The sequence below is a fragment of the Apiospora hydei genome, assembly GCF_038363865.1.
Source record: "Apiospora hydei strain CBS 114990 chromosome Unknown utg000004l_segment0_segment0, whole genome shotgun sequence".
NCBI classification, from domain to species: domain Eukaryota; kingdom Fungi; phylum Ascomycota; class Sordariomycetes; order Amphisphaeriales; family Apiosporaceae; genus Apiospora; species Apiospora hydei.
In genome coordinates, this window is record NW_027117363.1 from 5,021,645 (window position 1) to 5,047,528 (window position 25,884).

The 25,884-nt window shown below is 55.4% G+C and overlaps 7 protein-coding genes across 7 annotated transcripts; 3 read left to right on the forward strand and 4 right to left on the reverse strand.

The window, feature by feature from the left end:
* Nucleotides 1–670: 670 nt before the first annotated feature.
* Nucleotides 671–4,402, forward strand: PG997_004112 (uncharacterized protein; the record flags this gene model as incomplete). Its single annotated transcript, XM_066808427.1, has 4 exons — nucleotides 671–1,666; nucleotides 1,766–2,107; nucleotides 2,178–2,187; nucleotides 2,256–4,402. The coding sequence occupies 4 exons, from the start codon at nucleotides 671–673 to the stop codon at nucleotides 4,400–4,402; spliced, it is 3,495 nt and encodes a 1,164-aa protein (XP_066672045.1).
* Nucleotides 4,403–5,057: 655 nt separating this feature from the next.
* PG997_004113 (xylose isomerase-like protein) lies at nucleotides 5,058–6,455 on the reverse strand (the record flags this gene model as incomplete). The annotated part of the gene is made up of 1 exon (XM_066808428.1): nucleotides 5,058–6,455. One exon carries the CDS (start codon nucleotides 6,453–6,455, stop codon nucleotides 5,058–5,060), a length of 1,398 nt encoding a protein of 465 aa, XP_066672046.1.
* Nucleotides 6,456–7,053: 598 nt separating this feature from the next.
* On the reverse strand, nucleotides 7,054–7,456 carry PG997_004114 (uncharacterized protein; the record flags this gene model as incomplete). Its single annotated transcript, XM_066808429.1, has 2 exons — nucleotides 7,054–7,145; nucleotides 7,198–7,456. The coding sequence occupies 2 exons, from the start codon at nucleotides 7,454–7,456 to the stop codon at nucleotides 7,054–7,056; spliced, it is 351 nt and encodes a 116-aa protein (XP_066672047.1).
* Nucleotides 7,457–9,812: 2,356 nt separating this feature from the next.
* Nucleotides 9,813–11,988, forward strand: PG997_004115 (uncharacterized protein; the record flags this gene model as incomplete). The annotated part of the gene is made up of 3 exons (XM_066808430.1): nucleotides 9,813–10,331; nucleotides 10,402–10,546; nucleotides 10,607–11,988. 3 exons carry the CDS (start codon nucleotides 9,813–9,815, stop codon nucleotides 11,986–11,988), a joined length of 2,046 nt encoding a protein of 681 aa, XP_066672048.1.
* Nucleotides 11,989–12,323: 335 nt separating this feature from the next.
* On the forward strand, nucleotides 12,324–15,176 carry PG997_004116 (uncharacterized protein; the record flags this gene model as incomplete). Its single annotated transcript, XM_066808431.1, has 3 exons — nucleotides 12,324–12,378; nucleotides 12,486–14,057; nucleotides 14,251–15,176. The coding sequence occupies 3 exons, from the start codon at nucleotides 12,324–12,326 to the stop codon at nucleotides 15,174–15,176; spliced, it is 2,553 nt and encodes an 850-aa protein (XP_066672049.1).
* A 759-nt stretch (nucleotides 15,177–15,935) lies between these two features.
* On the reverse strand, nucleotides 15,936–16,519 carry PG997_004117 (uncharacterized protein; the record flags this gene model as incomplete). Its single annotated transcript, XM_066808432.1, has 4 exons — nucleotides 15,936–15,967; nucleotides 16,056–16,158; nucleotides 16,281–16,428; nucleotides 16,506–16,519. The coding sequence occupies 4 exons, from the start codon at nucleotides 16,517–16,519 to the stop codon at nucleotides 15,936–15,938; spliced, it is 297 nt and encodes a 98-aa protein (XP_066672050.1).
* A 1,640-nt stretch (nucleotides 16,520–18,159) lies between these two features.
* On the reverse strand, nucleotides 18,160–19,112 carry PG997_004118 (CCAAT-binding transcription factor subunit B; the record flags this gene model as incomplete). Its single annotated transcript, XM_066808433.1, has 2 exons — nucleotides 18,160–18,602; nucleotides 18,656–19,112. The coding sequence occupies 2 exons, from the start codon at nucleotides 19,110–19,112 to the stop codon at nucleotides 18,160–18,162; spliced, it is 900 nt and encodes a 299-aa protein (XP_066672051.1).
* Between the last annotated feature and the right edge of the window lie 6,772 nt (nucleotides 19,113–25,884).

Consider the following 25,884-nt stretch of genomic DNA (forward strand, 5'->3'; position numbering starts at 1 on the left):
TGACAGGCTATGCAGGTTGTACACCCTGAAATGTATAATATATCAAGGCAACCGGGGAAGTTCCAGCCACGTTTGTTGCCTATGTAGACTAGTTGTGAAGGCAATATTCCAGCTGTTCCGACTATCTCGAGTGTAACGATCGATGTATTACGTGCAGACATAGGGCCTGGATATACTGCATCCTAGTGGGACAGTATCCACCAAATAGCAACAATGCAAGGATGAGGGTGAGGGAATGCCGCAGTCAAGCCCGTCCGAAGCGAGAAACGAGTGCCAGCAAACAAAACAATCACCTGATTACAGGCCCGGCAGTTGTTGGCCAGATGCTTGCCAATATGTGTTGGATGCCCAAGGAAGTGACAGCTCATGTGGCTAGTGGGCTGTGGCTGAGGAAGGTGGATGTCGTCAGGGCAACGCGGAGAGAAGGGGGCAGAAAATGGGCCCAACACACCCAAATACATAGTCAACAAGCAAATCAATTTAACGATAACAACCTCACCCCACCTTTGCACTTCTGTCTTTTCGATAGCCAAATTCCAACAACGGATCGACCACTCTTTACCACGAGAGGCCGACGATAAGATACTAACCTAGGTTTCTCCATCGGCCTGCCGCGCCATTGCGCCAAATCGCCGTCGCTGACCCCTAAACCACACATCAACCCACCACCATGTCAGCCTCGGACGATCTCATCAACTTCGACGTGATCGAGGGCCAGAAGGAGAACATCCAGTCACTCCCGGGCGGCCGATCGGCGAGGAAGCTGGCAGAGCTCTACTCACCCTCGCCACTGCACAAACTGTCGACGCCCACACCTTCGGACACAAGGGACATCAACGACTGCATCCGCGCCGAATATGAAGCCGAAGTAGCCAATCTTGCAGAGTCGGACGATCCCCTCGACATCTTCGAGAGATACGTGCGGTGGACGTTCGACGCCTACCCTTCAGCCCAGGCCACGCCCCAGTCCCAACTACACACCTTGCTAGAGCGTGCGACCAAGAGCTTCATCGGCTCTGCGCAATACAGGAACGACCCCCGCTATCTGAAGCTATGGATGCACTACATACATTTCTTCTCCGATGCGCCCCGCGAGACCTTCGTCTTCCTGTCGCGCCACAGCATCGGCGAAACGCTCGCTCTCTACTACGAAGAGTACGCCGCCTGGTTAGAGGGTGTTGGCCGCTGGAACCAGGCCGAGGAGGTGTACAAGCTGGGCATCGAGCGCGAAGCCCGACCCACGGCCCGTTTGCTCCGGAAGTTTGGCGAGTTTGAGCAGAGGCGGGCGCAGCAGCAGGAAGAGACGGACGCGCCGTCCTCGCCCGCACTGCCGACCGTCCGACCGGCGCTTGCCGCCAAGGTCGATCCGTTTGCCGCTGCTGCACGAGCAGCAGCTGCCGATCCCCAAGCACCTCGGGCTGGCGCAGCTGCAGCAGGGCCCAGCGCCAAGCCGGCCAAATCCAAGCTGGCCATCTTCTCAGACGCGGATGCGGCACCTCCAGTTGTGTCCGCGATGGGCTCCGGGTCGAAGGGTTGGGATACAATTGGGTCGTTGGCAGATCGCAAGAAGGAAAACACAATGTCGCCGAAGCCGTGGGCGGGGGAAACTCTTCAGGCGGGAGGAAAGAAAAACGAGGGGCCCAAGATGCCTGTCTTCAGGGATCCGGTAAGCTGACTTGGTTTTACCCATACCCTCTCTATGCCCGATTGTTGATGATAATAGGACTAATTGTTGGCGGTTGTTTCGCGATTGTTGTGTACTCAGTCCCTAGCAAGAATAGCAGAAGCCCATATTGTCATTGCACCATCAAAACATCAGGTGATTGTAAACCCGGCCAATGGAAAGCGGGAACAAATATTTGTCAACCTCGAAGCTGTCTACCCAACTCCAGAAGAACCCGGCACAGAACTCAGCTTCGAGGAGTTGTGGGCTGCAGGCAGAGGTTGGCTGGATGCTCGATGGGACGAAGATAGCTTCGCAGATTACCCACAGCAGGAGCAGCAGCAGCCCTCTGACGAGAACGCACCGAACGTAGAAGCTCTCACGAAAAAGTTTGCCACGAAACTAGCCGTTCACCAGGACGTGGTAGAACTGGATGAAAACGGCGTCGCCAAAAAACCAGCAACAGCCAAAGCCCAGTAAACCAAGAAAGAAGAAGCTGATGGAAGTTAACGAGACCCAAATCAGTCAGTCACATTCACATCACACACACACACACACTTGTCAGTCTGACTTGTTGCTAACCCCAACCCAGTCAAAGCAAAGCTCGACTCGCCTTCTAAACCAAAGATGAAGAAGAGGAACCACTCAGCAGAGCCCACCATGACTTTGCACACCAAAGCTGCGACTGACGAGATCTACGACCTCTTCAACGCTCCTATCCAAACGGCCCAGGGGCAGGCCGAAGAGAGCGACAATGATGAGTACATGACTGACGATGACTACACTAGTGGCGGGGAGAGCACATGTACCACCCGCCAGATTGAAATGAGCGATGCACCCGAGGAGGAGGAGGAGGAAGAAGAAGAAGACGATGGTAAAAGCATAAGCGAGTGGTCCGATTTCACCGCTCGAAAGGTGCTTCCTGGACTCAACGCCGAGGAAGACGAGGGAGGAGACGATAATGACACGCAAATGTCGGACCTCATCGACGCCAATGACAATGAGCCTTCTGGACCTTTGACTGTTGAAATCAACGGTCAAATGGAAGAAGTCGAGGAGTCCATAACACCCACTGACGACGAGTTCCCACGGACTAGGTTCATCCCCATCCCACCCGAGGATTACGTTGCGCCCACTCGGCCGTTTAGGGACCCGGTCGAGGCGGCTAACAACCGCTTGCCTTTCATGACACCCATCACCGAGAGAACTGAGTCGTCACTGGGAAACATCACCGGAGCAAAGCCTAACTTCTTCAAGACTCCTTGCCACGATGTTCCTGTGGAGGATGACGAGGACGAAGAGGACGACGAGGATTTCGAGCCTCTGAGCAGCCCGTTGCGCGAGGTCCTCAGTGATCGTCGATCGCCTGTCAAGATCTCGCAGCCTTTTAGCGAGAGGCTTGCGGCCAAGACGTCAGGCACAGCCAAGGTACCTCCCAAGGGACCCATTGTCAAAGAGTCCCAGTGCAACCCCGTGGACACTGCAGTCCGAGAGGACATCTTGAACAATATACACCCTCCGCTCAGCTCGTACCCAGGCTTCTTTGACCACCGCGGGGCCCGCTGCGACAAGGGAGCCGAGATCCGCCGATACACCAAAGCTTTGGTGAAGTCTAGGCAGAGTGGCAGCAACGACCGGACCAGCATCAGCAGTCCCGTCATCCTGGAGTTTCCTGACACAGACCACGTTTACACACTCAAGCGCGAACTGGGGGCAGGAGCGTTTGCTCCCGTCTATCTTGTGGAAAACTCGGCACCTGGCACCGAGGAGGAAGAGGAGGAGCCGCTCATTGAGATGGGCAAAGGCGACTTTGCTGTGACAAAGCGCTCGGTCTTGGAGGCGCTCAAGATGGAGACGCCCCCTACTGCCTGGGAGTTTCACATGATGCGGCTGGCAGCTACCCGTCTTGGTCCTCAAGATCGTGCCACGGCTAGCATATCCGCTGCTCACGAACTACACCTCTACCAAGATGACGGCTTCCTGTTCCTTCCCCTGCATGCCCATGGCACCTTGCTGGATGTGGTGAACTTCTTCCGCGAGCAGCCCTCGGGCGTCATGGACGAACCGCTCGCCATGTTCTTCGCTATCGAGCTCCTGCGCACGGTCGAGGCTCTCCACTCGAAGCAGATTCTGCACGGCGACCTCAAGGCTGACAACTGCCTCCTGCGGCTCGACGCCCTGTCGTCGGCCAGCGGCAACGACCTCAGCAACCAGTGGCAGGCTGACGGCAGCGGCGGCTGGGCCGAGCGCGGCATCGTGCTCATCGACTTCGGCCGCGGCATCGACATGCGCGCCTTCGTCCCCGACGTCCAGTTCATCGCCGACTGGAAGACGACGGCCCAGGACTGTGCCGAGATGCGCGAGGGCCGCCCCTGGACCTGGCAGATCGACTACCACGGCCTCGCCGGCGTCCTGCACACGCTGCTCTTCGGCCGCTACATCGAGACGGTCCGCTGCGATGCCGGCGGCCTGGGTACCGCCGCCAGCCGCCGCTACAAGATCCGCGAGAGCCTGAAGCGCTACTGGCAGACCGATATCTGGTCTCGCTGCTTCGACATCCTGCTCAACCCGGGCAGCCACGTCGAGGAGGAGGAGGGCATGCGCATGCCCGTCGCCAAGGGCCTCCGCAGCGTCCGCGAGGACATGGAGGTCTGGCTCCAGGCCAACTGCGAAGCGCGGGGTCGGGCTTCGGGCCCTCATGGGACGAGAGTGGAGGCGTTTGCGCGAGCTCGCAAGTAGGGATTGGCTGAGCGACGCAAACGATCTCTGAAGTAATGCAACAACGAAGAAATGAAGAAGAAAAAAATAGATGGATGTTTGCTACTGAGGCAGGCACAACACGAAACACACATGAACGCTTCTAGCAAACGAGACACGAGGCAACGATGAATGGCGTTGATGACTGATAGAAGGAGGGAGTGTGTTTGGGTCATATCTTGATTTTCCGAGGGACACATGTTTAGCATGTCTGACACTTGATGATTTTCAGGCAAAAGAAAACGGGGACGGAAGCCCACGCACATACACCATGGAATACCCATTACTTATTCTCTCGACATTTTTTTACTCTTTCATTCAGTGGAGGGCCGACCCTTGCTTGGGTCCCCTGCTGTTGTACATAATGGGCATGAGCCAAATATAATACCCCCTATACCCCAGAGCCATATGTCAAGATGCCTGTGGCTATTCTCTCTTGCTAAAACAGTCCTTCGTAATCCTACATGACCCTTCGTGAGCGCTCGCTTGACGAATCTATGATACAGTAGAGTAAACCCCCAAAGATGTCCGTTTTATCACATCATCCGATGCGGTTTCTTCCGGAATAGCTGGCGGTAATTAGCAATAACTGCGGTGCCTCCAAGACGTATGCAGAGGTGATTCGAAGTCTTCTTGGTTACTCTGACTGCGGCGCATCCGATTCGTCTTCCGAGGACTCGGCCGCCTTCTTCTTTCCTTTGGCGGGGGCCTTCTTCTTGGTCGCAGCTCCCTCCTTGGGCTTTGCAGCTTTCTCCGCCTTCTTTGCATCCTTGGCCCCCTTTTTGTCGGCCTGGGTCTGTAGTTTATTTCTCTCTCCCTCCCCCTGAGCTTGAAGCTTGACGTCCAGCGCTTTGAACTCGTCGCTCTCGGGGTCCATGCCGATCAGGCTCTCCAAAAGCTTGATCTCGTCGGCCCAGACCTGCTTGTCCTCAACAGACTTGCCGTCGGCGCCCTTACGGTCGATGGGTGTCTCGAGGACCATGGGCAGACCCTGGAAGGGCTCATGGTTCATGACGTTGTGGAAGGCGCGTAGGCCGAGGAAGCCCGTGCCGATGTTGGTGTGCAGGTCGCGGTGGGAGTCGAAGGGAGCCTTGCTGTCGTTGAGATGGAAGGCGCGCAGGTACTTGTTTCCGACGACGTCGTCAAAGGCCTTGACGGTCTCGGCGAAGGCCTCGGGAGACCGCAGGTCGTAGCCGGCGGCGAAGGTGTGGCATGTATCGATGCAGACGCCGACGCGGCTCTTGTCGTCGACCTGGGCGATGATGTCGCGCAGGTCCTCGAAGCGGCACCCGATGACGTTGCCCTGGCCGGCCATGTTCTCGAGCACGGTTACGACGGTGCCCTTGGTGGCCTTATGGGCCCGGTTGAGCTGGGCGGCGATGCGGCCGATGGCCTCGGCGCGGTCCTCGCCGTTGGTGTTGCCCGGGTGGAAGTTGTACAGGACGATGCCCAGGGCCTCGCAGCGGTGCAGGTCGTCGACGAAGGAGGCGTACGCCTGGTCGGCTTTTGCCCGATCCGCGGCCGCCAGGTTGACGAGGTAGGAGCCGTGCGGCACGCAGTGGCGGTGCGCGTCAAAGTCGTGCGCCTTGGCCAGGCTGCGGAAGGCGTCGCGGGCCTCGGCCGCGAGCGGAGGGTTGTCCCACTTGCGCTGCGATTTGAGGAAGAGGGCGAAGGCGTTGGCGCCGATGTGGACGGCGTTGTGCACCGAGTTCTGGACGCCGCCTGCGCCGCTCACGTGGGCGCCGATGTACATGGCCCGCTTGAGAGATGAGACGGCGGTACGCTTCGCCAGAGGCATGATGTCTTCGATCTTGGTCTTTGCCGTGCGGGTCTTCTTCGCCGCCGGCTTGGCGTCTTTCCCTGCTGCCTTGCCCACCTCGCCGCCGTCCTCTTCAACGGCAGCTTTGCGCTTGGTCGGTCTCGCTTTGCGCGAAGCCTTGGCGTCTTCTACTTCCGGCGTCTCGGATTTGACTTGGGCCTTCTCTTCTTCTTCGGCGACAGCGCGGCGCGAACACAGCGATTGACGCGGCGGCATTGTTCTTCTTGGCCGGACGATGTGTGGTTTTTATTTCTTCTCCCTTTGTAGAGGTCGCAATTGGTGTTGCTATGGATCAAGGCAAACGCGGAGTTGTCGCGGCACGTAAAAGGGTTGGGCTTTCGATGACGGAGTTGAAGAGACGCGCCTGCAAGGGTTGCAGGAAACGCGAAAGCACGTGGTCCTTCTCAAGTGCTTTTGTGGATCGTCATTCGGGGCAACCATCATGTTACTGAGTGTCGGTCAACAATTATGACTAGTTACAAAGCAGGAATGCAAATACGCATGGGGCTATTAATAGGCATGCATCCTATCCTCGCGACACGGCTTTTGGGGATACGAGACGACAAGAACATCATCACTACCTGAGTAACTACAACTACTTGACTAGACTGCATACCTACGACGTAGCAGGTAGACAGATTCGGGACCGATTAGATTTCAGAAAGATCAGATGTGTTGTGAGGTGTGGTGCGAGACGATATCTTTGTCCGTTCTCACGGCTGCATCCAGTGTCCAACATGTACCTGATTGGAAACTGATCCTGCCTCCCACCAGTTCATATGGCCAGCTAGCTACCTACCTTACCTACATGTAGCTAATCGACCGAGTGCTTGCCAGAAGCTTTCGAGGTTCGTCGCCTAATCAGGACGACTACTGCAGGGACATCCTGGGCTTCAGCTGCTAAACCTGCAAAAAGAACACGAGCAGCATGACAAGACGATCGGCGGCAGCTTCAAACCCAAATCCGCATCTTGCTCACGCTCATGCTTGGTACACCATGTCTCACCCACGTGCTCTCTCCTTACTGCAGTCTGCAGGGTGGTCTGAACGACGGCAATCCAGGATCTGCCAGGATCTGCTATAGTTTTCCAGACTTGGCCAAGACGGCAAGGAGATGCCCGTTTGCCTTCTTCTGCCTTGGGCCAAACCTGCTCTGCTCTGCTCTGCTCTGCTCTCCTCTGCTCTCCAATGTTGGCAACACGAGTCCGCCGAGTCATACTGTAGTAGTACTTTAATGGTACTGTAGACTGTTGCTTCTGGATTAGGAGGAGGCAGCATGATCACGCGACTAATTGCCCGAAACGACGACGGACATGAGCCGTCGCGGCCACAAGAACGCAACAGAAAGGGACAAACCAAACCAAACCAAGAAGAAAAAAGGAACTGCACGGCTGCTGCCCCGAGACTTCGCTTGATGGCCAGACTCGGCTTAAAGCAGAGTAGCATGCATATGTAAAGTATGTACCTGGACCTTTGGCTATTGCCGCACTTGTCAACCGTGCCATGTACTTGTTAGCATGCATTGGGGGCTTTCGGGCCTGGCCAGACCCATGCAACCAAATGCCCTGCAGCGAGGCAGATATCCGCACTTGACTTGAACCACCTCCAGGTTGTGCTCGGTGTCCATGACGGGTTAAGAAGGCCGTGTTTCGTCTTGGGACATCGTGTGGGGGGGGGTTCGTTAGCTGCCCTGCTGGCCCCTTTGTCGACACCAGATTGGCGGGGTACGTGGAGGAATGGGATCAGAGCATCAGCAGTTAATTCCCCGTCCCCCGTCCGTCTGTGATTTGGCATACATACATATGTACTCATCAGGCATTGATAGGCCGATGGCTAATAACTCATACAACTCAGGGCCCTGGGATTTTGTTGATCGGTAATCAATGTGTGATGGTCTTTTTTTGGACGGCTCCTCCATCCCTGTCAAAAACGGTTTGCCGACGAGATTTGTAAGGAAGGAAAATGCTGGTTTGGCCGGATGGGATATGGCTGCTGGCAACGTGACTTCGCTACAAACTACGACACACACACGGGGGAAACGGTGAAAATCTGCACCCGCATGGCATGGCATCCGAAGCCAACATACGAGATGACTTGATGCGCTGCGGCGATGAACAAAAATAGCGAGAAGAAAAAGCAGAAACGAGCACACGACCACTTGCCTCTTCGGCAGCAGCCAAGAGGCCCCAAGAGGTCCCGAGCATCTCCCAGCCTGCGTGCCAAGCTGGAAGTCAGAGATGCAGATGCAAATGCAAGAACTTTTTCGACGAGGCGGGCTGGGCGGGGGACGGGCTTGCTTGCTGGCGTTGTGATGTCACCAATCAGAGCCTGCCGTAAGTCCTGCGTAACCTTAAGCTGCGGTACCTTCTGGTAACATCGCCCTTGGCTGGACCCCACAGCGCACTCCACTGAACAAGCGGGGATCTAGCAGGGGTCGTCTAGGGCGGCTCCACACACATTCGCTGCACCTTTTTTTTCTTCTTTCTCTTTTTGCATATTCCCGACTGTGTTCCTGAGCCAAAGACAGCCACACGTGTTGCTTTGCTGGCAGCCCATTGGCCCAAAAGTCCCCTCATGCTGGCCTCCCCGTAGCCAGACTTGTCGATAACGACGAAAAAAATGAAAGGCCGTCGGTCGTCGAAGCAATCCTCACTCTGACGCCAACCCACTCGATTGCGGCTCAGACAACCCCCCTGCCCTATTGGTCTGCTTTTCGAAACTCTGGTGACCGAGACCGTAATGGGCAACTGCAATTGCACGCCTTTCTTTGCTTATGATTGCCGTGCGGTTTTGGACTGCACCCAAGACGTCATGTGCACAGCCTGGAAACAAGCATTATGCTCCCGTTGGCCTTGTCTGGGCGCCGATTCCCTGTCGTCCGACCGCTTGACTCTGATCCTCCGCAAGCACGATGCCAATTGATTTGCCAAGCGGCGAGCTGGACGCGGCAGGAACTCTCGCGGTATCAGCATGGTCCCATGTTGCATGCAGCTCGTCCGGTCTTGGTCGTGCAGATGGCGAGATGGTATGGCTGGCAGCTTGGGTGTGGGGGATCTCGAATACAGTCTGGGTTCGTTGCGAAAAAAGCTAGCTCCGCAGTAGTTCCAACTGTGGCCATGCCGCCGGGGTCTGCGATGGATTGATGGGTAACCATTTGCCTGCCTCGGTGCTTCTATAACCGGAGCCTGATTGTCTAGTAACCTGCGTAGTTCAATATCTAGTCCCCCTCGGATCCGCCGCCAGGTCCGCTTTACACCCTCACACGCCCTAACCTGCTAACCTTCAGCGGTCCTCGAGCGGGTAGTACATAATGGCCGGGACGTCCTCCTGATTCCTTTGCCTCGATCCTCTTCTCCGTTTCCTTGGGCCAGTCGACAAACTTTCTTCGGCTCCCGGTACCGCCCAACTCTCTAGGCGTCTTGACATAAAATCCCGCCGGTTGTCACTTCTGAACAGCTTGCTTGTTCTTCCGTTCAACAACAACCACCACCACCTCCTCCTATATCCACCTGATCCCTCCCCTGCCAACCCGTCCCGTCGTCTTGTGTAGTGAACTACACCACGCAAGACAGCATGGCTTCCTTCATCCGCCATCACCGGGAACACGACCCTCCCATTGGGGAGATCCCAGTCCCCCATGGTCCCGCCACCGGCACCGAACATGACCACTACCCACAGCACTCGGCGCCTGCCACGGACCACGAGAAGGAAATCTTCAAGCACCTCACACACCCCGACGACTCCTACACTCCCGAGGGCATCTACTGGGCCGACCTCCCCTTCTGGAAGCGTTGGCGCTTCGTTCGCCAGGTCGACAATGCCGAGGCCATGTCCGAGCTCCGGACCGTCGGCAGCATGTTCAAAAAGGACCCCCTTAGCCCCATCGCCTGGTACTTCCGCAACGCTGTCCTCCCCGGCGCCGGCCTCGGTCTAGAAGGTTACGTCCTCTTCTCCATCGGCAACCTCGAGCCCCTCTTCAAGTCGGTTTGGCCCGACTGCTGGGGCAACCACAAGGTGTGCAGCACAAACTGGGTCGCTGCGGTGACGTATCTTGAAGTTATTGGTATCATGATTGGCCAGGTCGCTGTTGGCGTGAGTACTCCTTAACAAACAACCCCAGCTGAAAGAAAGCCAAGCCGCAGTATACTAACTTTGTTTGTAGATCATTGGCGATTGGATCGGTCGACGATGGGGTCTGATTCAGGACGCCTTGATCATGCTTCTGGGTCTGATCATGTTGACCGCCACTTGGGGAACCACTCTGGAGGGCTGGGTTATCTGCTATGCCTGGTCTCTTTTCATCTACAGTATGTGTCCTCTTTGCCCCTTTAGTCTCCCGATTCGTGGCTAACCGGGAATTTCCACAGGTTTCGGTGTTGGCGGTGAATACCCGATCACGGCCACTTCTTCTATGGAGAATGCCGTTTCCTCGGGCAAGCTGTCGACCCGTGATGATCGTCTGCACCGTGGCCGCAAGGTCACCATGGCCTTCCTGATGCAGGGTTGGGGTCAGTTCTTCAACCAGGTCATTCTCATCATCCTGCTGGTCGTCTTCAACCGAGGATACGGCGAGGGCCCCGTGTACAGCCAGATCACCGCGCAATGGGTGTTCCGACTCTCCTTCGCCATCCCTGCCATCGGCACTCTCTGGTTGGCGTACTTCCGTACCTACAAGATGCGATCCGCCAGCAAGCAGCTCGAAAAGGCCAAGAAGAAGGCCAACGTCACCGGCTACGATGCCAAGTCGCTCAAGATGACTTGCAGCAACTTCGGCGGCCGACTGTTTGCCACGTCTGCCGGCTGGTTCTGCAACGATGTCTTCTTCTACGGCAACAAGCTGTTCCAGGGTAAGTTCATCGCTGTCATCAGCGGTGGCAAGAGCAACCTCTGGACGACTTGGCGCTGGAACCTGATCAACGTTGTCGTGGCGCTTGCCGGCTACTACTTGGCGTCATTCATGATCGACAACAAGATGTACGGCCGCAAGCTGATGCAGCAGGTCGGATTCCTCGTCTGCTTCATCACGTTCGTCATCCCCATGTCCAACTACTCGTACTACACCAGCCCGGCGGGCATCCATTCCTTCCAGGCCATGTACTTCTTGTCCTCGTTCTTCAACCAGTTTGGACCCAACTCGGTCACCTTCTTGGTTGCCGGCGAGGTGTTCCCCACGCAGATCCGAGCCAGTGCCCACGGTTTCTCCGCCTGCATGGGCAAGGCCGGAGCTCTGCTTGCGTCGGTTCTTTACAACTACATCGACGATCAGACCAAGTTCTACGTGGTGCCCTGGTTCGGCCTTGCTGGTATGTTGATCACGTACGTGTGGCTGCCGGATACCACCGGTCTCGATCTTAAGGAGCAGGAGCGCCGGTGGAAGTACATCCTGGAAGGCCGCGAGAAGGAATATCACGGCATCGCGATCCACCCGCAGCACTTGTCGCTTTGGGAACGTCTGATGGGTGTCGGCAAGAGCTACCACCCTGACATCGACACGAAGAGCAAGATTGAGGATATGCGTGCCGAGTGGGCCGAGAAGGAAGCTTCCAGGGACGACCCCGAGGCTAGCAACATGCTGGATGATGACGACGAGCTCACGGAAGATATCCACAACTACTTCTCGGGCAAGGCGCCGGTGCAACGGCAGGGCAAGGGTGGGCTGAAGGAAAAGACGGCAAAGAGCAGCGCACCCAGCAGCACGAGTGAGCAGACTGGTGTGCTCGTGGAGAACGAGAAGGTTCATCATGGATAAAAAGTAGATTACGACATTACGAATTTGGCAGCAACCAAAGATTGTGGACTGCTGGAAGAATAAACTGCTGGAACAGCAGTATTGATATCCCAGATACTGGAGCTCCCCGTGACCTATCTCTGATGTAGTGCATGTGCTGGACATTGATGGATTGGGATGATGTGAGAATGAGCACTTGTCGCACTGGATCAAAGATCCCGTGACTTGGCGTTTTCTTTGTCGCGTCCGGTTCCGCGTTCAAGGGACGGAGTAAGCAAAGTTAGTGGGGGGCAGGTTCCCTAAATTGCTAGGTCCTAACAGGTAAGTACTTACCATACCGTGTGAGTGAGAGCGTAATGGAACATATCTTTGCCGCCACCCTCAACCTATCTACCTATCTGCTACATACATGTAACCTACCTACTCAATTTCTACATCACCTGCCCTCAAGTATTATTCATTCCACCGACACGCTTTGCTAAGAGAGGCGCATTCGCAGCATGATACGCGACATATAGGTCGAGAGGAAAATACACGAAAGCAACAGGAGCGCATCATAGTCGAAAATGCCCCCAGCCAGGACGGCGCGGGCCAAACCAGCGACCCCCGCCAGTCCAAGCTCAACTTTGGCCCTCCCCAAGCCAACGGAAAGACGTCGGCTTCCAAACAGAAACTGCCCGCCAACGGCAACATCCTGAATTTCTTCAAGAAAGTCCATGTCGAAGAGCCGCTTTTCATAGGTGATCCCTCGGTGGGCGGTGCCGCTGCCGCCGCCGCCGCCGCGCCCTCGTCGCCGATACGCCCGAAACTGGAGGAGCAACCGGCCGACGATATCCACCATGCCGAGCCCGATGTCGACTCCCTGCCCGAGTCGAGGTTCAATGAGGACGTCGGCTCGTCGAAACGACGTAAACTGAGCCACGACGGCGAGGAAACCGATGAAGCGGCTGCTGCAGCAGGTACCGGCACCTCGACGTCGCACAAGAGGGCCAAGAGGACAAAGGCAAAGAAAGGTCCTTTCCTAGACGACTCGGACAGCGAACCGGACTCGGCCCTGGAGGCGTTGCCGCCGAAACAAGAGACCCCAATGGATTCGCCGGGGAAGACAAGGTTAGAGGAAGACACCGCGCCGCAAATGAACCCCCCCAGACCCGCTTTGCTAAGGGACGAGAGTTGTGCAGTCGTGCCCGAGGTTCCGCAGATCAAGACTGAGGACTCGGTGTATGACGATTTCAAGGACATGGACGAGATGGAGGCTTTGTTTGACGACGAGCTCGACGACGGCGAGGAGTACCGCGCCATGCGCTACATGCAGGAGCAAGCGCGTCTCGAGGCTGAAGATGGCATGGATCAAGCGCCCGATGGCGCAGGAGAAGGTTCCCCCAACGAAGGAGATGCGACTGCAAGCTGCCCTTTGTGCAACGCCAGCCTCGCCGGATTTTCGGTGGAGCATGCCTCGGTACATGTGAATGCGTGCCTTGATGGTAACCCCCTACCGCCACCGAAGCCACCGGCTAAACCGCCGCCGGAACCCAATGTCCAATCTTCGGATCTAAGCAAACGGTTCTCGCGAGCCGCTGTCCCGAGGCCGGGACAAGCAAACCCGATAGAACTGGGCAGCAAATCGGCCAGCAAATCTACGTCTGCCTTCAGTAAGCTGATGTCGACTCACGCCGAAGACGAAGCTTGGGCCTCGGCTGCCGCTACCGAGACGGCTTCTCGTGGGAAGCCTGCCTATCAGCGGACCTGCCCCTTTTACAAGATTATGCCGGGGTTCTTCATCTGCGTGGACGCGTTCCGATACGGCGCTGTCAAGGGATGCAACGCCTACTTCTTGAGCCATTTCCACAGCGATCACTATATCGGACTGACGGCCAGCTGGTCGCACGGTCCGATCTACTGCAGCAAAGTGACGGGTAGTCTGGTGAAGAATCAACTCCGGACAGCTGCAAAGTGGGTGGTTGAACTCGAGTTTGACGAACAGGTCGAAATACCAGGCACCGAAGGCGTTACCGTCACCATGATACCAGCCAACCATTGCCCTGGAAGCTCTTTGTTCCTCTTCGAGAGGTCGGCTCCAAGAACGCAGCGTATTTTGCACTGTGGGGATTTCCGTGCCTGTCAGGCTCATATTGCGCACCCTCTGCTAAAGCCTGATGTTGTCGACTCGATATCTGGCAAGACGAGGCAGCAGAAGATCGACATATGCTATCTCGACACGACATATCTCAACCCGCGCTTACTCCTTTCCACCCCAGGAAATGGTTATCAGTGCCTGTGCAGAATTTTGCAAAACGATATCGGGGGACCCAAATGCCACGGATGATGCATTCGAGGCCCTCAAGGGGCCCAAGGGGACCACCTCGGTCAGCAACTTTTTTACCAAGGGCTCCGAGGGCAACGAAGCCTCGGGTGGTAAGCATAAGGACGACACGAAAGCCAACCCGAAACACCGCCTCCTGGTCATCTGCGGCACCTACTCGATTGGCAAGGAGCGCATCTGCAAGGCCATCGCCCAGGCCCTGGACACCAAGATCTTTGCTTCGGCGTCCAAGATCAAAATCATCAAGCAGCTGGGCGACCCCGAGCTCACCACCCTCCTCACCACCAACCCGCGCGAGGCCCAGGTGCACATGCAGATGCTGATGGAGATCCGGGCCGAGACGCTGCAGGAGTATCTCAACGGCTACAAGCCGCACTTCAGCCGCATCGTCGGCTTCCGCCCGAGCGGCTGGAACTTCCGGTCCCCGACCTCGACGGCCCGCAGCGTCAACGTCAATGTCCAGCCCTCGTCGGTGCCCTCGACCCAGGTCCTGCACGGCCCGGCCTGGCGGACGCGCTTCGGGCCCCGCGACTTCGCCGCCCAGCGCGGGAGCACGCGCGAGGCCATGTGCTTCGGCGTCCCCTACTCGGAGCACTCGAGTTTCCGCGAGCTCGCCCTCTTCACCATGGCGCTGCGCATCGAGAAGGTCGTGCCCACGGTCAATGTCGGCAGCGAGGCGAGCCGCAAGCGCATGAAGGGCTGGCTCGACCGTTGGATCGCGGAGAGGCGGCGGGGCGGGGTCGTCAAGGTCTTAGCGGAGGGGGCGGATGAGACCAAGACGGAGGACGGGGATGGCAGTAGTGACAAGTGCAGCCAACACCAGGGTGTAGATGAAGACGAGCTCTGGGGTAGTAAGGACGGCAAAGGCGGTTGGGTCAGTTGGTAAGGATACTAAACCAAATGCTTTGTGTACAGCATAGGATGGATATACCTTGTTATGAATTATGAATGTAAATATAAAATTGCGTATAGTATATACTTTTAAGCTTTATATTCATTGCAGTCATGTGATGATGCAGAAGTTGCCGCTTGATGTATTCAAATCTACGCGCTTCGAATTAAGACATGTGGGATCATTGGAACAGTCGACAGATGCTTGCTTCACATGGACGTGCATCTTATGATTCCGGTCATCAGCGCTGTGTGCTCCGTAGGTCGGCCCTCTAGCAGTTGTACCACCTACCCTATGATGTGACGGGGGAGCCAGTAGACGTTGTCGTACGAGACATGACGGGACTTTGGTGTGTAATGCTCAATTCGGTGAATTTCTTGGCCAAGAGAAGAATTGATATATCAGCCAGCATAGATGCAGGTATATTCCGCGCCCCCCGATGGAGCTCATGTCCAGGGCAGGCATGGCGCCCAACTAATCTACCTCCCTCCAGCCCATAGCAGCCCGAGGTTTTGTAGACGAAGACAAAAAACCCTTCTGTGCCCGGAAAATCTTCTGGTCTGCCAGCCATCGAGCCCTCGTTTCTCGGCTCTCTTCAGGGCGCTCAGGACCCCCTTCCCCGGGGGAACCGATGGTGCCTCACGGCCATAAGTCTCGGATGGGACTGTACATCAAAATACCCCGGGCCTCTTGCGTTTTCATCGCTTTGTGTGAAATGGCGTTTCCAGCTAGCTGCAGGAAGAGCTCACTTCATCACTTCGCTTTGGCGGCTTGGTTGGCAGCCTCTGGAGGGGGGAGTCAGTGGGCAGTTCCTGACCAAGAGCAAGATGAATGATGGGTGAGAGCATGCTTGCAAGGGCAGATGACACTTACCTCTCCGCGTGGCATCCTCGAGCAACGTGACGTCGACGGCGCTGTGGGGCAGATGGACATAACGCACGACCGAGCCGCGGATGAAGACGTTCTTGACCGAGCTCTGGCAGTTGCGTCGTTAGTTCCAGCCGGACTTTTCCTTGTTCCTTGTCCAACTTCTCCCCGCACAGCAAGGTGGGCGGGAGGGAAGCGCCAGAGAAGGAGGGCGACAGCGAAACAACATACCAAGTGAGGGTACTTGAGCTCCTCGAGGACCTGGATATCGTCGAGCTTGATGTTGAGGTACTGGTCGACGCTCTTCAGGGTCCCCCGGATCTGAATGTCATTCTTGAGCTCGACGGTGACCTCGTTGTCAATGAGGGTTTTGAAGAAGCTGAAGCAGAGGGCACGTGAGACGTCATCCTTTGATATATGCTGCCCTGGTGGGTTGGTGCGTGTGTTTGTGCTTACCTGAAGAAAAGCATGTTGGCGGGGTTTTCTTTCTTTCTTTTTTTCCCCTCGGGGCAGAAGAGAATGGAGGTCAAAGAAAACGAAGAGGGCAACAACGACAACACCGGGCGTGCGTAGTAATCATGGAGTGGCAGCGACTCTTTGTGGTTTTCTTGGCGATGGTTGATGCCATCGGGAGACGGACTGGGCGAGAGTGGCCCAAGGTCGATGGAACGGTCGAGAGGGTGGGTCCCCAGCAGCGTCACGTGATCAGACCCCGACCCGCTTCCTGCCAAACCTTGGGTAAAATGCATCAATGATGTCCCTATCTACAAACATGGCGATCGCATTTGATATTGACGTATTTATTTATTGCCGATATGGATACCAATATGTCATTGAATTGCCCACTTGATAGATAGAGATAGTCTCTGTTTGCTGCCTTAGCTAGCTTTGGTTATGCTTCTTGGTTGGTATTATTTTTGTTTTTTTGCTCACTCACCCCCAGCAGGCTTTCACACCACATCAGTTACTACGTAGATAATGTAGGTAGGTACATAAATATAAATATGGCTGTCACAAACATCAAATCACCGCTCGACCAAAGAGAGAGTGGGAGGGTGTTCCCGCTTAGATTGGCTGTATCTGATCTGATGTATCCAAACCCCGGAACTCCATCCGGACCGTTCGATTCGACGGTGCCAATTGGAAGTGAAGCCCATTCATTGGGCGCAAGGCCTGATTGAACCTAACTCGATGCCTCTTTGCCGGAGATCCAACGAATCATGCCACCGCTGCTACCACTTGCATTTCCAATTGGGGTAATGGCCTAGGGTAGAGTGCCTGTCTGGAATCCTCTCTTCCCTGGTGTCGTATGTCGTGTGCGGTGTGTAATTTTGGCCCGGGCATCTTGCAAGTCAAGCCTCGCCCGAGTCAGACTCATGCGATCCATACCATGTAAAGTGTGTGTACGTGCAACGGAGAGCCCGATCTTGGTGCGGGGAGGCAGACATGGGAAAGGAACCGCGGGTAAAGAGGGAGAGAAAAGGATTAAAACAACAAAAGCCTCCCATATACCATCTCAAATACCGGACATGAAAAAGAATAAGAAGTCGCGCAAGCTACAGCAAAGTGGGGTATCCTTCCATTCATCTCATTCGTATCCCTCCACCTGTCCATAATGTTCCTAAATAAAAAATCCCAAAAGGCCGCCAGGGGGCAGAGTCCCTGTCCGGCCGAGTACGCCCTCCCACGCGAATGCATCTGCGCGGGGAGAATGCACGAGACGAGAATCGTATCAAAAGGAAGAGGAAGAAAATGACATGACAAGAAAAAAAGAAAAGAAACCTTATCGCGTGGGCGATGGTGGAAAACGTTTAGGAAAGCCTTTGAAAGCGAACGTCCTGGCGCTCCCTGTCATGATGCTAATTCTCCTTTGGCAAATATGCGAGAGAGCCCCCTCGCGGGAGGTCTTTTGGTAACTCGCCCTAACCTGTCCACTAAAAACAGTCTCAAAACGCAGCGCTACGCTTCCCCTAGAAACACAAGGACTCCCCACCATCGTTGCGGATGCTCAGAGAAAAATATATCCTGGCTCGAATCAGAAACGTCGTGACTCATAACGTGAACCAACAGGATTCCTGCGGTTCGATCCCTTGTCGCCAACCGACCGCCTCTAGCTGTCGTCTTCGGCATCCTCCTCCTCCTCCTCCTCCTCCGGGCTCTCCGTCTCCAGCTTCGCCTTCTTATGGGGCTGGCCCAGGCTGGCTTCCGATTTCCTTTTGGTGCCGGCCTTCGCCAACACGTCCGCCACGGCCTGCTCGTCCGTCTTGCCATCACCCTTACCCTTCTCGATCTCGGCCACTTCCTCCGCCGTCAGGAAACGACCACCAGGGCCGCGAGGTCTGCGCATGGCGTGGTTGTGTCTCGATTCGTGAAGGTATGGCTTCCGGCCTTTGCTGGTCAGGCGCAATGCCTCTTCCAGCCGCTGCCGAGCCACTCTTCTCTTCAGGATGCGATGGAACTGTTTAGCATTGACGTATAAGGGTGATTCTTCAGCACCGGCCGTCATTTCAGGCGATTGCGGGGGCGGCATGGCCTGCGCAGGCGGCATGGGGGCTGTGGTACTGTAGAGCGCGCGTTGTGGTTCAACATGGGCGTGTTCGGCAGACCTGGGCTCGTAACTTGACTCAGGCGGCGGCCTGATGGCATTTGACTCATCTGTTGTGGCGACCGCGGTCCAACTCCGTCCTTTTTGCCGCCAACTCCAGAGCCCATCCTCGGTGACGTTTGTGGCAGGCTTGGATCCGAGGGCATGTAGTTGCTGTAGCCCGTACCCCCAGCGGCGGCGGCAGTGGCGGCCATTGCCGCGGCCTGTATGCCGGGAACGCCATAATGCATGTTCTGCTGGGGAACACTGTACTGCGTCTGGTACATGTTGTGATTCTGGCCAGAAGTGGCTGGTTGGTGCTGGTTGGGGAGGATGGGAGACGACTGAACGCCGTGATGGGGTATGGTATGACTGGTCGGAGATGTGATGGTATTCCCGCCTGTTGTATTTGTGTAACCAGGTTGGATGTGTCCTTGTGAGTGCGCCGACTGGGGTTGCTGATATTGAGCGTACTCCATCATTCTTGGGAACTGATGGTGCAGTGGGCGACGGGGATGCGCGTGATACCAAACCAACGGTTGATGTCTCTTGTCGCGTTATACAGATGGAAACAACCGGCCCACCAATTTACAGGGTCGAGAAGCTGAATTGTGCGTGGGAGCTATAAGCTGCGTACGTGCACGACGGTATCTGTGCAGTCGCAAAGGCAAAACTGCAAAACTGGAGATTGACGTCGTTCTTCAGTAGAAGAAGGGTCCCGAAGGATGGCTGCAGTTGGGCACAGTCACTTAGGTAGCCGCGAGTGGGCGAGATGTGCACCCAATCTATTGGATATGCGTGGATGAGCTGGCAGTCGTCGATGTGGTAGGTGCACAGCGCAAGTCTCCGGTCCACGGCATATGCAAGAGGCGATGTGATTTAGATAGCTTCAGACCCTGACGCGGGGCGAATGTGTGTTTGTGTGTGTGTGGCTGAGCGGTGGTTGCTTCGGAGGTGGGAAGTCAGAAAAGAGCAAGCCGGGCTTTCAGTATAGCAGCCACGCGTGGACTTGTCCAAGGATGGGGCTGTCGTTCAGAAACAAATGATGTGCCTATCAAATGTCTTCTGCGAAAATCAATAGTCCTGGCGAAACAGCTTGAGCGGAAGTTTCCCCAGAATTCTTCTTCTCTCCGTAGTACTGGACTATATGACGGCGGGGCCTATCCAACCAAAAGCATTAGAACCGTTACGTTAAGTATAAGATGGGGGGGTTTCGGATGATGCGAAAGACATGGATTGCTCATTTTCGCGCCTTGGGCCACCACTTGATGCGCTGGCATGCATGACGGAATATGCACGAGCTACGGCCCCACTCCCTTTTGACCAGCTCAGCGATCAGAAACGAGCGGCAGGAAAACCTGCCAGCCTTGACCGGTGGCGGCGCAAGGCAGTTTCGGGAGGGTGTGCCTAGCACTCCAGCTCAGAGCCCAACCGGGACGCACCTCTTCAAGCTATCTAGTCCTATGCACTTCCTGTCGCTCCGGGGAGAGAGGAGGAGAAGAAGAAGAAACAAACGGCCGACGGTTTGACGGCGCCGAAATATGCAGCTCGCAGAAACACATGCGACGCGCATGCCACAACGTTGGTTTGGGGACATAAGTGGAGGCACTAGCCATCCACTCCAACGTGGAGAAGGTGTGTGCGAAAAGGGACGAGGGAAAGAGAATAGGAAAGGCCCGAAGACAAGCTACACAAGATGGGATGGAATGGAGTAGTGGTGGTGGTGTGCTGGGCAGAGGGGCAGGCCTTGCTAGCAGGCGAGGGGTGCACTGGTTTCCAAAGCCATGCCCGCTAAGCCATGAACTGGTGGTAGGTAGGCAGATGTATCGTTGCAGATGGAAAGGCCGGGCAGGGTTTTGGGAGGGGAGGGTGTAAGAGATTTGAAAAAGGAAGTGAGCCGCGCACCTTTTTTCGGTCCAGAGTACCGCGCCGTTGGGAACCGACCAACACACCTGGATGGTCTGGTGAACAGATGAGTTGAAGAGTGCCGGTTTTCTATCATGCAAAGTCAGTAAGCCGTGTTTCATAGGCTTGGTAAGAAAGAGGAGTTGTTAGGGCAAAATGCCCACTGCGTGCCAGACAGATAGCCAGCGACATATATTGCTGCTGACGGGCTACATCTTGCAGGCAACGTCGGACAGATGGTGCATTAAGTAGGTAGGCTCATATGTAAGTAAGCAAGCCAGCGAGGACGTAATGCCTACTTCAGCAATAGCTAGAGGCACGTATACATCCACCGGGTACAGCTGGCGGCTCGGGCCCGGCCACTTTGGCTTGCGCGAGCAGGACAGATCAAGGGAAGGGAAGGTGGAAAAAGCTAACAGGCACTGTACAGCACTTACTCAAGTCGCGCAAGAGTCGCGCGTTGGAGGGGTCTTTGGGGGGGGCTGAAACTCGGCTTGGAGGCGATAACAACAACGGCAGTGCTATGGAAGCACGCTGATTGAGGGACAGACAACAAAGTCGACTGGTATCCGCAGGCAGTCCCTGTCACCTGACGAGTATCGGAACCAATGGAGATGGCGACAATGGTCCTGGCGACGATGATAGGTCTTGCGAGGAATTGGCAATCAGGTCGACGAGTTTGGCGGGCGAGCAAGCCGTTGATTTGCTGAACAGGCGGGTTTTGTTCAGTGTCTGAGTTTTGCGCAAGCTCTCTGACTGGCTGGTTTGCTATTGAATGGGGCCTCTTTCGTTTTGAGCGCAGCCACTCAAAAGGCAGGGTGATACAATGCAGCGGATTGAGAGCACAAAGTATGTAGTCTCTAGCAGCTGGCAAGATAAGACGACGTCGGCGCACTTGGGTAGCTTGTGTGGCGGAACGTCGCGCGTGTTTGTGTCAGACGAGAGGAAGGGAAGAGAGAGAGAGAGAAAGAGGGAGGGAGTAGAAACGCGTTCTGCCGGTGTCAGAAGACGTAGGCAGTAGGTAGCGGTGTCGCAACAAGGAAAGAAAAAAAGTCGCAAGGCGCGCGCTCCTACACAAAGCAGCAGGCAAGACACTTGCTGGGCGGGCGATTGCGCACCAATGAGGAGCGGGCGCAAGCAAAAGGGCGTATGGCTGTCTGTCTGGAGCTTAATAGGTTTTGCTTCCTCTCTATTAAGCTGCGCAGGGCGCGTAGGGATTTGGATTGAGTTGAGGCTGCGGTTCCTGAGTTGAACCTGTCTGGCGGGATCGAATCAGAATGCAGAAGGGCTTGGAGGAGGCCTGCGATTCGCGAGTCGAATGCGGAGACGGGTAAGTCAGTTTAGCGAGGACGGGAAGGGCAGTATAGTGTTGCCAAGAGACTCTTTGTGATTTGACAATCAAGAGACGAACTGTGCGTCGATAGTGGTTGGAATGTGTCGGTGGTTTTGGGCCTGCTTGTTTGGTCTGTTCTGGCAGGAGAGACAACTGATTCGATGAATTTTGGCCTTTGTGGACCAAAGAGAAGAGGGGATTGGTTGGCAGGAATTGGGCGATGCCGAGTAGAAATGGGAAAATCCACGAGGGTTTTTTGATGGGGCAAGCCTGCCACAGTGACTAATCAGACCAGGGCCTCCAGAGAAATCCAAGAGGGACAGACAGCAGTGCAGGGCCCCCCAAAAAGGGAAGACCAGCAAAAAAAAAAGTAAGAGCCGATCCCACTTGTTTCTGATTCTGGTTCTGACTAACTGACTGACTCTTCTGCTGCCCAGTTTATTCCTGATCCACTAGGCTGGGATGCAAGTGGTCCACTTGGTTGAACATCAATTGATCAATTGATGATTGAAGGGCTGTTCAATGTACCTACCACACGCTCCCTCTCAGGGAGCTGCCCAGATACGAAGAATTACATGTAGATACAGCAGCAGGTGCCTAAGTCGATATTCCCTGTGTGTGAACTTCACTCCAATTTCCATGTCAGACAGCCATCCAGCGAGAAAGACAGAGAGCAAGAACCGGGCGGGCGCGCGGGCGGACCATTCGGCTCTGTGACAGGCGGTACGGCTTGCTGACAGGAAGAGAGAGGGAGCTACGGCTGCAAGGACTGAAGAGAGAGAAAGTATATGTAGATACGTACCTGACTTATCGATCAATAACACCCAGGAAGGAACAACCAACCACCTTGGCGGCTAATGACAGTAGACCGTTTTGAATACGCACAGTGCTAGTATGCAGCAGCTGCTTGTCGCAACGCCTGCTACTACTTCAGCACACTTCAGCACACTTCAGCACACTTCAGCACACCCAGGCTTCCGTCGGTTCATGCTGGACACGAGTGCCCGATGCCTGGAGCCTAGATAGGGTTTTGTTTATTTATTCGAGTTTTATTTTATTTTATTTTCGTCGTGGGGGTGGTGGTTTCGTAATGAGCGGTGTCTACTCGTGCGTGCTGCGAAGAGGAGGCTGGGTTCCAGAGTGAGGGTCAACTTTGCCTCTTTGCCCACACTTGCCCGCCAGACTTGTAAGCTAGCCTGAAAGCTCGTCACAGAAACTGGTCCAACCTGCCAACGGGCACCAGTTCGAACCGTCTCAAACTAGCCGTACGTGCTTGGCGTTAGCGAGCAGTGGCAAGGCGCTTGCAAGATGTGCCTTGTCTCTTGTCACCAGAAAGGCAGGAGCTCGAGGTCTATCCCTCGGGTGGGGGGAGGGGGTTTGGACGACAGGGATGGGCTCGGTGGGCAGGGCAGTCCGAGACCGAATGGGCAAAAGGTCGTCACAACCGGACCACAGCCTAAAGGCCAAACCACAACTGCCTCGACGGGGTACTCTGGCGCGTCTGAAGTGTTAATACCTAGGTAAGCTACTACACACAAACATACATGGAATATATTCTGGCCTGCTTTACGTAGGCGTGTACGTATGTAGATGGCAATGAATGCTACGCACAGAGGGCCGGCATTGACCGCTTCTAATCTCAAACGCTTGTTTGCCTTGGTGTCTCGATCTTCTTTGTTTCTCATGAGATACATGGCCGTAGAAACGAAACCGGGGAAAACAAGAAATACCGAAATATGACAGGACAAACATGCGTGATCGCTGATCGCCTCTCTCTCTCTGTGTGTGTGCGTTGATCCTCAGCTGTCAGGCTATGGAAGAGACGGCGTTTTGGCGTGACACGAAGCACGCAGCAAGCAGTCCTAATTTTAGATCGACTGAGCTACTGTACTGTGGCCTGGGTCGACAAGTACACCGTGCAGAAAACAAAAGGGCTCGATGCGATACGATAAATCGAAAAACTGCGGGGGAGGTTGGGACTTGGCGGCCTGTCTGGCCAGTCTGGATAGCTGCGCTCCAAAAACAGAGTCAGAAGTTCAGAAGGGCCCCAGCTAACAGTGCAGATGGTAACCACCCACTTGGGTTTTGGATCTTCGGGCTGAACCGGGCTCTTTTTTTCTTGGGCTCGCTTAACGACCAAGAAGAGCGATGTTGGCCTTTTGGCAGTTATCAGCGAACCGTACCTGTCCAGCCTGAAGAACGCTGCCCAAGCCAAGGCGATAATCATGTGACATCATATTCGCCGGCGCCTGTGCAATACACACTGTGTGATGGTACATGGGGGCCGAGGTGAGGAGGGGGAGGCTGAGCGTATTTTCCCGTCTTCCGTCAGTTTAAGGAACCGCAGAGAGCGCATCATTCTGACGGTGAGGGTGGTGAGACGGGACCAACAGTCAACACGCCCGGCTAGAGGCGAATTTATTTCCTTGACATGGTCGCAGAGTGTCCTGAAAAGTCGGTGTAACAAGACAGGGAGTGCCGCCGTGAGTGCGAAAAGTGCGTGAGTGCGGGAGTGCGTGCTCAACTCAAGTTCTGTTCAAATTGATGATGGAACTTTGGACGTCGTCAATCCACGCGGAACGTGCACCGCTAGAGAATGCAGGTCTCCAGTTTGACGGGACGGATCCAATGACCAAGTTGATTTGATGCTTGGGATGGGGGGATTTGCAAAGATCTGGGAGAAGTTACTTGGGACTCGCCCGTTGTTGGTATCCTTCAATTTCAATGAGATCTTCTGCCCCGGGGGAGGGGAGGGGGTCTGGGAATTGAGTGGACGAGAATTCACGAATATGACCCGAATGCAGCAGGCCGTGAGTGGTTGAATATGCCCTCGATTTTCCGTCGATCCAGAAGCCGTTGCTTTAGTCGCTGTTTTCCTCCTGCCCTTTCAAAACATTGCCGGTGTTGAAACCTGAGGGCCTGTGCTCCAACCAAAGTCGCCGTCGTCCGTGTGTCGTTTTGTTGCATCGCAAGGCAGCCCCAGAGCGCAGGGTAACGTCTGCCAGGATACCGAGTCGATTGGAGATCTCGTAACGAGCCCCATGGTGACATGGTCTGAGCAGTAGTCGGAGCAGGGGAGGGGCCTTGGCCGATCCCGACTCCTGAGGTCGCCATTTCGATGCGATATCCATACCTACCGAAGCAGACCAGAGAGATGCCGTCTATCTGCATGTGCATATCCATCGAAACGATGTCATTGTCCTCACAGACTGTGCATGCCCTGCTTGCTGGCTGGCCCATTCTATTTACTCCATGCCTGCCAGTCTCCATCAGCAGAGTTACGTCTATCTGGCCCCGGGTCCTTCGAGCCTCGTAGGATTGCGAAGGCACAACCGTTATGCGAATTCAAAGTCATGTGCTTCCTGCGTATGTACGTTGGAACATCCCGTGGACAGTGCAACATAACTGTCATTGATCGTCGTCGTCCAAGGCCAAACGAGGTCGAGAATTCCGGGCCAATCAGCGCCCAGAGATGCCGTTCTGTTCTCTCATTCGGTCTCACATCCTCTCCAGGCTCCCACTTAGTCCCAACGCCAATCCTGCTATCATAACTCTATCCTGCACGCCTGCCAATGCCCATTCCTCGGTGCCTGGGGGCTAACGGGAAACAACCAGCTCGGCTCGTCGCCCCAAGCTGACGCTTCTCGCCGCTTCCGTCGACCTTGGCTCAGCACTCTGACGTTGCGGAGTCAACGCTGGTGTGGTATGGGATAGCAGACCACAGGTCCATCAGCCCGCTACGGACGGGTTACGTTCACCGCAGGATGCCATTGGCTGTTGGGCGCCACCCCAATCAGTGATACCGCGCTATCCCAGTCCTTGGCCCATCTAGATATATCTCTCCGTATCTGCTTGTTTGCTTTTGCCGCACCGCCAGCGGAGAAAATGGTTGTTCCAGATTAGTGATGAGACATGCATGTCTACACGTGGATAGCCGCTCAGCGGGTGCTCGTGTACTGGCAAACCAAGGTAAACCCGGCAAAGGGCGACGGCCGATGTCGTCGTTCGCCTCG